This window comes from Mytilus trossulus, chromosome 4, assembly GCF_036588685.1.
Source record: "Mytilus trossulus isolate FHL-02 chromosome 4, PNRI_Mtr1.1.1.hap1, whole genome shotgun sequence".
In the NCBI taxonomy this organism is placed as follows: Eukaryota; Metazoa; Mollusca; class Bivalvia; order Mytilida; family Mytilidae; genus Mytilus; species Mytilus trossulus.
The window spans coordinates 95715645-95725048 of NC_086376.1; the positions used below are offsets into that span (position 1 = coordinate 95715645).

General features: G+C 32.6%; 1 protein-coding gene across 1 annotated transcript; it reads left to right on the plus strand.

Annotated features, from left to right (window-relative positions):
* The first annotated feature begins 1887 nt into the window (after positions 1-1887).
* LOC134716924 (uncharacterized) lies at positions 1888-9104 on the plus strand. The gene is made up of 8 exons (XM_063579943.1): positions 1888-1918; positions 2186-2377; positions 2854-3135; positions 3564-3734; positions 4117-4269; positions 4693-4776; positions 7992-8075; positions 8736-9104. Exons 1-8 carry the CDS (start codon positions 1888-1890, stop codon positions 8741-8743), a joined length of 1005 nt encoding a protein of 334 aa, XP_063436013.1. The 3' UTR covers positions 8744-9104.
* Positions 9105-9404: the final 300 nt, after the last annotated feature.

Sequence of the window (9404 nt, forward strand, 5' to 3'; positions counted from 1 at the left end):
CACTTTATTTACTTCTCCTGATTAACATCATAATCTATAAATTATCTTATCCAATGATATATTGAAAAATTGTTGAAAGCACGGTTTTAGCACGTGGTGATTCATGCATTTTTCATTCAATGTTAAACCTGGTTAATGCGCTTTAAGCCTGTATAGATCATGAATGTCTTGTATTGGCCAAACATCATAGGTGTGTCCTTTCCATTTTGACAAGCAGCTCCGGTTCAAGTAATATAAAAATAAGGAGATTTGGTATACGATTTCTAATATTACAACTATCCACCAAACTTCAAAGAATGCAAACTTTACGTACTTTCTTCGTTATGCTGTTGGTTTTTGCTGGTTTTGGTGAGTGGCATTATAATGTTGATTTAAAATAGATCATGTGCCTGTTAATTTTATGAAAAACTTTTTCCATTGATACTTATCTTGAGTTTACTTTATTTTCAATCGTGTGCAAACAAATTATACGAATACAAGTAGTAAAGCAATTTAAGATACAAAGACCTGATATCACACATTAAAAAGTCTTTTCTGTATGTATGTGTCCCAAATCAGCAGCCTGTAGTTGAGGTGTGGTCGTTGGTTCATGACTGTCATATTTGTTTTTCTTAAATTGTTATTTTATAAACTACATCGTTAATTTTTCAATAGAATTGCATGTTTTATTGTTTTTCTTGTCAAGGATTGTTATGTCGACTTTGGATTTTTCTAATTGTGGATGGACGTACGGTTATATATAATTAGCATAATTGCTAACATCTAATTCATTCACATTTTGTTGGATAGCTGTCCAATACTGGATATCATACCTCATTTCCTTATTTCTAAATAGAGGGGGGGTGTGCGTCGCTTTAGCAAGGTCAGTCAAAACATAGCGTCAAATATAATCTAATGATGATAACAAAGTTATGGTACACAAAACGTTTTGCACGGAAAACATCGATAGAAACACTTTTCGAAATGTTTAGTTTGATCACACAATATTTGCAGGAAATAATACAACACTCTTTTTCCCTTAAATTTTAAATTCATCCTCGCTTCCTCTAATATTTCGCAGGTTACAGTTTTATCACGGTTCACAATAAAAACAATTAAACAGTACATTGAAAGAAAACTTAACAAATTCATTATGTTTCATATTTTGAAAAAAAGTAATAGTCGTGACGTACTGGTATGAAAATCCGCATACACACCACGGAACAAAGATGGATTTATGTATAAATTTGACCAAAATATAAGAGTGCATTTCTTTCTAACACAAATGATACAAACGACTAAGCAAGAACATGTGTTGATCATTTGCAATAAACATAAACATAAACTTTGACAAACTATGCACTCGCTACGATTTGTCTTTCATCGTTTATTAGAACAAACGATACGTTTGTTTCTAACTCCAACCTTAATAAACGATGTATTAGTTTCTATGTTTGTAAAAAGTCTGTTTATCAACAACATGTGCATGCATTATTGAAAGTTCAAACAGAGTCAGTAAACACTAATTATAAGATGTATTTGTTCTACTTCTGTAGCGTCTAGAAAACAACAACAAACGCCACAAACGTTTACAAGATTTTGGTTAGAAAGAAATACGCTCTTAAATAATGATGCAAACTCGTATGCCAGTAAAATAAAAACGATAACTCAAATTTATCAACCACTGATATGATTGCAGAGTTTAGTTCCAGAACGATAATAAGTGTGCCCATGAACTATATGTGTTTCAATAACAAACGGTACCGTAGGAAATGCAGCTGGACTATTAAAAATTTGATAAATTGAGAGGTACTGAAATGCTTGAAATATTTGCCACTGAACATTAGGAAATTAAACATTTCCTGACCCGTATGATGCCAATCCAAGTCCCAATGTTATACACTGGACATGGATGTACTGCAAATAATTCCGCTAAAGTGTAAGTCAACTTCTAAATCGCCTCAGGTCTGAAAAAATGTAAGAACATTTAGCTGCGACTAGAAAAAAAACCCTGCCATTACCACTAATATTCCTGAAGACAAAACATAAAGATATACATGTAACAAAGCAAAAGAATCGCTGTTTTCCTGAATTATAACAGGCATATGATCATCATCATGAATTTATCCTCTTTTAATCGAATAAATATTGAATAAGATTCAAACTTGTTTTGTATTGTGAACACTAAAATAAAAATATTTCTCAGGTGATCTCCTTATTTTGAGAGAGCAATGTACCCGTTACAAGGAAAATGAAACCATCCAGAAAATCTGTGGTATAGGCAGACTTTGTCTATCAGAAGGAACAGATACATTATGCAAGGAATGGACATGTGCAAAACCAACCTGTAGCAACCCAGAGGTGAACCAGTTTGTGGAGTGTGGTTTATATTGTAAAGGTAAGCATCATTTCACGAGTCTGACTATCGGTTTATTTCGTTTTTTGTCTATTAAATGATACGAAACAAACATCTTGAATCTAAAAATTCTTGTAATCTTTTTCATTCCAAGGTTTTAGAAGATGACATTTCAGACTTCTTTTCTTTTCATAATTTTATAAAATATTGTTTTAAAAAAAAACATTTTGAAAAAAACTTACATAATCTTCATTTTTTCTTAATTTTGGAAAGTAAAAAGTTGCCAATTTTAAATACTAGTATATGAAAGATTTAGCGAGAAATAGTTTCCGTCAAATTTATGGTTTATTTCTCGAAAACAAGCACATGGACCCTTCATATTGTTCTGTTTGTTTAGTTTCTTTATTTATAAACTATCAATTTATTACAGTATATAAAAAAGCTTATTTCTTTGGAACAAAGTAGCAAACATTCTTAAGTCGGTTAGCTAGAATCATGCCATTTTATTTCAATACCAGGAACCTGCAATTATGGCGGGAAAGAACACATACAAGGAAAGCCATTCCCATCACCGTATGGTCAAGATACATGTTGGTGTGGTGAAAACAATGTGATATTTTGTACTCACCAGTACCTGACCTTAGAACATCTTTGCAATACAAAGAAAGAGCAATATACTGATAATGTCTTTTCAACCACGAGACTTGGTACGGTATTATCCACATCACACACAACAACGACGAGATCGAATACATTAACACCCACGCCGCGGTTGACAACATCAACGTCATCAATAGAAGGTATCTATAATATAAAGAACGCTTTCTATTTATTTTCGTTCACATTATTTCAATGTGTTGTAAAACATTTTTTTCTATCAAAATACAATCAGTTTGCTTTTTCGTTTGTTTTTTTTTCAAAATGTGATGGTTTTATGATTTTAAGTTGAAATATGCCGATTTAATGAAGATAAAACATATGCAAAGGACAACATCGTCATGAAGTAGGTGAAAAGTTATTATAATTTCAGTTTTTTAAAACACACAAGTCTACAAGAAGACAGAAGTCATTCTTACTTGTACGTTTTTTTATAAATATATGTAGCGATAGATACTTTTTTCACAGTTTTTTCATTAGCTCTAACTGTATGATTTTAAAAGATAGTTTTGTTTTCGTTTTCAAAATTTAATTTATTGTAACCTTTTGAGTATGATTGGTTTTTTTACAGTCCTTAATGATTGCAAACAATACACTGGAAACGATATTATTAAATATAGTATTACCCGTATCTGTGTGTCACATGGTACCAGTACAGTGTGTAAGGAATGGACCTGTGCCACACCAAGTTGTCAACATCCGAAGTCAAATGAGCAAAGTATCTGTAAAGACTTTTGTCACGGTATAGAATATGTATATAGTTAATAAGTATTTTCATTATGTTTAGGACTTGTAATCAATACTTTCAATTATACTTGAAAATAGGAAAGCAATTTAACAAATGATAATTTTCGCGCTTCCAAAACGCTTTTATGTATGTACCTTCTTCAGAAACACTAGATCTGTATAATAGTCGGCGAAACACTTTATGGCAAAAAAGGACCTATAAATATATAGCCAAATTCATCTTGCCAATGGGTCAAATTTTCTTGAGGGAGTTGAAACCTTTGTTTCTAACTTCTAAATCTATAAACGGACAATTTAAGATATGTTTATTATAAATAATGTCAGTACAGAAATGTTTACTGAACTACAAACTTTTGATATGTTTTCTTTTTCATCAGGAAACTGCAACTATGGCGGAAAGGAATATAAAGTTGGCGCGTCATTTGCTTCACCAGATGGGGTTAACCAATGCTTTTGTGGAGAAAACAACTTGGTCATGTGTACACAGTTCTCGTATAGCTTGCATAGTTTGTGTGGAGATAGTTATAAAGGTATATTTAAAACAAAACGAAGTAATCGTATCGATGGATTAAAATCCCTATAGGGTATTGCAGCATGTGTTCACCATGGACATGTACTACATATATACTTCTACATGCAATTATAGTATCGTAATAACAGCCATATAAGGTATAATACTTCTATAATGCAGATATAAGAATATATGTTCTCGGGATTTTTTTCAGGAGAATTTGACCTGAACAAATTAAGCAGTGTATTATATGAGGATGTTGACACGTAGATATTATATTTCCAAATTATATTTTCTTCTTTTGGTATCAAACTTTTTCTTTGTTGATGAATAGCAAAAACTCAATTTATGTCATCTAGTGTTTTTTAATCTGTGATTTCATATGCGTTCTGCAAAAATATTTCTTTCCGTTTCTAATATCATCGTGCTTTTATATTACTAGGTTCAAAAGCAACGACTACATTACCAACAGAAGGTGCTAGTTCCTCAAGGGCAACAACAGCTTCAAAATGGATACATGTTCCAAGTAAGATGAATTTAATACAAGTATATTAACATAATATCGACAAACAAACAATTATATGTAAAAGTACACCACAATCTATGATGTTGCAATACAGTAGTTGTAGATGAGGCATGACTCGGAAAGAACCTCAAACATCGAATATAAATCGACGTCTCAACTCAATTTGTAATCATTTTGATTTCGAGCTAGACAAAATTTTAAAACACTGGCTTGTGTTGAACGCTAACACCTTTTTACATATTTTAAGTACTATACGCGTATATATATGAACTGGATTGAATCCCGACAAAAAATGGATGCTTTTATCAGACATGCAAACAACGCCCACCAGTCAATTAAATTTGCATATGAAATATCCGACTCTAAGATATCTTTCTTAGACACAACTACATCTATATTAAAGGACGATGTCATATCAACAGACCTCTACGGTGAACCTACAGACAAATATCCGTAACTTTCTCCCCAAAGCTTTTACCCCAAACACTGTACAAAAAGTATCCCGTACAGTCAAGCTCTTAGAGTAAAGCGGATTTGCTCCTCTGAGGAGGCTGTTCGTCAGCGGTTACAGGAACTTCGCGGAATTTTAACCAAACGAGGTTTGAAGAAATGGGACATAGATAAGGGGTTTGCGCGTGCTAACAATAACAGCCGCAATGACCTGTTACAGTACAAAAAGAAGAGGCGCAGCAAAAAAGTTCTATTTGTTTTAACATACAACCCCGCCTTTACTAAACTTTCACGTTTGATCCGTGCCAATTGGCAAAATATTGCCAATCACCCAAAATTATCCAAAATCTTTCCCGATCCTTCTGTCTTAGCTTTTCGGAGACCAGCAAGTCTAAAAGACTTATTTGTTAGAGCTGCCGTCTTCTCTAATAAAAGCTGTTCAACTACAGGATGGTGCAAGTCATGTGGTAACAAAAAGTAAAATCACAACAATACTGAACTTAGAGGAAAATAAATCCGGAAAGTCCAAAATCACATGGCAAAATCAAATAACAATCACGCCAAAGCTGATCTAAAAAAACTTACCATCACCATCATAGATCACAACGAGGATTGGTCAAAGCCCGATAGACTTGCTCGGTTTCCCCCGGGGGCATTTATGAAAAAACATAGAAGAGTCACTCATTTTCTCTACCATCACTGATTGTCCTGCCATCACTTGTTCCAGTAACTCCAGCTTCCGTACTTGACTCTTTCACTTTTCATGAATTTTTGAATTATACTAGTTTTAAATACAGTTGGCAGGGATGTGTAAATACGGAACCACATTCAATTACTTTTCCTTAGTAAAAAATTATTACCCATTTTTCTTATCATCAAATATACTATATATTTGGGATGTTTAAATACGCAGTCTCTGTTGTCATTGCTCTACTGTTGTCATATTTTAAATATTAATATACCAGCTGAGGTCGATCATGACTGTTTGTTGGGACAGTATTTCCACGGAGTTATTTTAACATTTCAACTGTTACCACCTTTGTAAATTTAGAGTTGTGCCAGTTCTCATCGCAAATAACTATTTTTATTTTGACATATCTGTGTAGTATTTGTGCCGTGTTTGGAAATTTCTGTGATGTTCGCTTTAATTGTATAAATTTCAAGATTTTGAAAGTGTCTTAATTTGAATACATTGACATGATGCATTTCACATCGTGCTATTACCCAGGAAGGATATTTGTTATCCGAAATGTCTAACATATTGTATGTTTTATTGTGTTTTATGCCCCACCTACGCATTATGTTTTCTGGTCTGTGCGTATGTTCGTCCGTTCGTTCGTTCGTCTGTCCAGTTTCAGGTTAAAGTTTTTGGTCGAGGTAGTTTTTAATGAAGTTGAATTCCAATCAACATGAAACTTAGTATTCATGTTCCTTTCCTTATATGATCTTTCTAATTTTAATTTCAAATTAAAGTTCTGACCCAAATTTCACGGTCCTCTGAACATAGAAAATGATAGTGCGAGTGGGACATCCGTGTACTGGGGACACATTCTTGTTTGGTGATGTTGTACCCTTTTAGACTTGTTATATATTAAATATTGTAGTGTACTGAATTATAATTATATGATCCATCGCCCCGTAAGATTTATCGATGACTATTTATTCAGTCATCATATGTATAACTCTATAAGAAATTAAAAATAATACACCCGGCTCAGTTTGAGAGTAAAGCCTTTGTCGTGCATTACACCATGAAACGTTCAGCCTTCTTTCGAAACATATACATGTAACGAAATAAGCTGTAAAAAAGGAACCAACCACGTGGAACCTAATTTAGATATTCATAAAAAGGATATTGTAATAAACACCAATAAATGATACAAGATGACAGCTTTCTGTCCTGATTATTACTATTATAAACAAAATAATAAATGACATATTTTCGCTAGCATAAGAGGATTGTAGGAAGTTTAAGGGTTAAGATAAAATTGTCTGTCAATCTTTAGTTACCTTATCCAAGCTTAGAGAAGTGTTAAACAAATTGTTATAACTTAGTATTGATAATTAAGTCTTAGATGCACGATTTTTTATTAGTTGTTAGTGGCTTTAAACTAGCTGTCGGTTATCTGCGAGTACTCTCATATATGTTCCTTTTGTCTTTTTGTTGTTGGGATGTACAAGTACCCGGCCACGGTCCACTTGTAATTTTGTCCATCTGATGAGTTAAGCCTTTTTCAACTGATTTTTATAGTTCGTTCTTAAGTAGCACTGTTATACCACTGTCCCAGGTTAGGTGGAGGGTTGGGATCCCGCTAACATGTTTAACCCCGCCACATTATGTATGTATGTGCCTGTCCCAAGTCAGGAGCTTGTAATTCAGTGGTTGACGTTTGTTTACTAGTATGTTATATATTTGTTTTTCGTTCATTTTTTTTTAAAATAAATAAGACCGTTTGAATTGTTTTACATTGTCATTTTGGGGCTTTTTATAGCTAACTATATATATATATATATATATGTGTGTGGTATGCGCTTTGCTCGTTGTTGAAGGCCGTATGGTGACCTTCAGTTGTTAATTTCTGTGTCTGTTTGGTCTCTTGTGGAGAGTTGTCTCATTGGCAATCATACCACGTGTTCTTTTTTATATGTAAGGCCTGAGTGGAGAAGAATGGGACGTAAATTAACTTTAAATGTAGTTCTGAAAGAAATTGTGTTTTGAAATGATGTTCTGGATTGATAATATATATATTTTTTTAATTGAGCAGCAGACCCAATAACCAGGGGACCAGTAACGACACAACATGCAGGGTCATCGGTTAAACGAACGACAGGTTGGATTCTTATTTCAGGTATACAGATATAAAATACATTAGATGGCTTATAATTATAATGATTAGCACTAACATAATACTGGTAAAAGTTATTTAACTCAAAGAACAATGAAATATTAAATTGTTAATTTTTATGTATGACAGAATTAAAAATATTCTGGAGTAGTAATAATTTTTAAAGAAAGAGTAATTAAGAGCTCTGTATACATAACGTAGAAATACCAAGCATTTCAAGAATGCTAGTTAAACAAATTTAATAGCTTTATTTAGACCGCGGCTGCTCTCAAATGTGTTTCAATATAAGTGCATTTTGTTTCAATGTTATTTTGAAAAGGTTTTGAGTGCGAAAGATACTTCATGTCTTGTTTTGTTTTTAAATAGGTAAAATAGTCTGAAATATATCAATTATCTTGTTTATTAAAGTTTATACTGTGATATTCAAAGTAAAAACATATTAAAATACATGTATCATGTTGTTCTTTAAATGAATTACAAGTTTGTGACGAAGCGTTACAGAGAAAAGAAGACCAATAACTTTTTTAACATGTATATTATCATTGTCGAGTTTTTCCTACGTTTGTTTTGTATTTGCTATAACCAAAATTGTTTTTGGTTGTTTCGCAATTAAAGATTTTATTATTAAATTTTGCATTGATTTTGTCAATTCTATTTTAACAGGAAAGTAATTGGAACAGGACTAGGAAGACAACATCATTCTTAATTTAACGATCATGAACCAACAAAAAAAGACAGATAATAGGATTCTATAGGTTGCAATTGTCATATTTGAAAACACCGTTCTTTGGTGAATCTTGCGCAGTAGGATGTCAAACCCTTGCTGTTGTTCATTAGTCATGAGGAGATAATCTCATAATATCTGAAGCTAGTTCTGGATGACCTCTGCATTGGTGTGATATAAAATTCCTCGCGGCTGTGCACTGCTCATGGGGAGAAATACTACAAAATGAGAAACTATATTTCTGGTTCTTTTATTTCCTGTTAAAATATTTGACATCTACTTTTTTTTTTAATAAAACCGACCTCAACAATCAAAGCTTCATACTGTACCCCATTGCTGATACTTTTCACTTTATTTTTTTTACACAAAAAATGCATGTTTTATAATATGGTCAATGGGATAATTTAGGTCGTCAATCAATGGCCAGGACCACACTGTTTTAAATATGATTCTATGTCTATGTTCATATTCATTTTATTTTGATATTTATGGTATAAAACCACTAATTCATACCACATTGCTTCCTATGTTAAAATCTACAATTTCAAGCATTAGTGGCTACTTTGCCTTGTTATAAGTTTAAATAAAGTGGCAGTTATTTCATGACA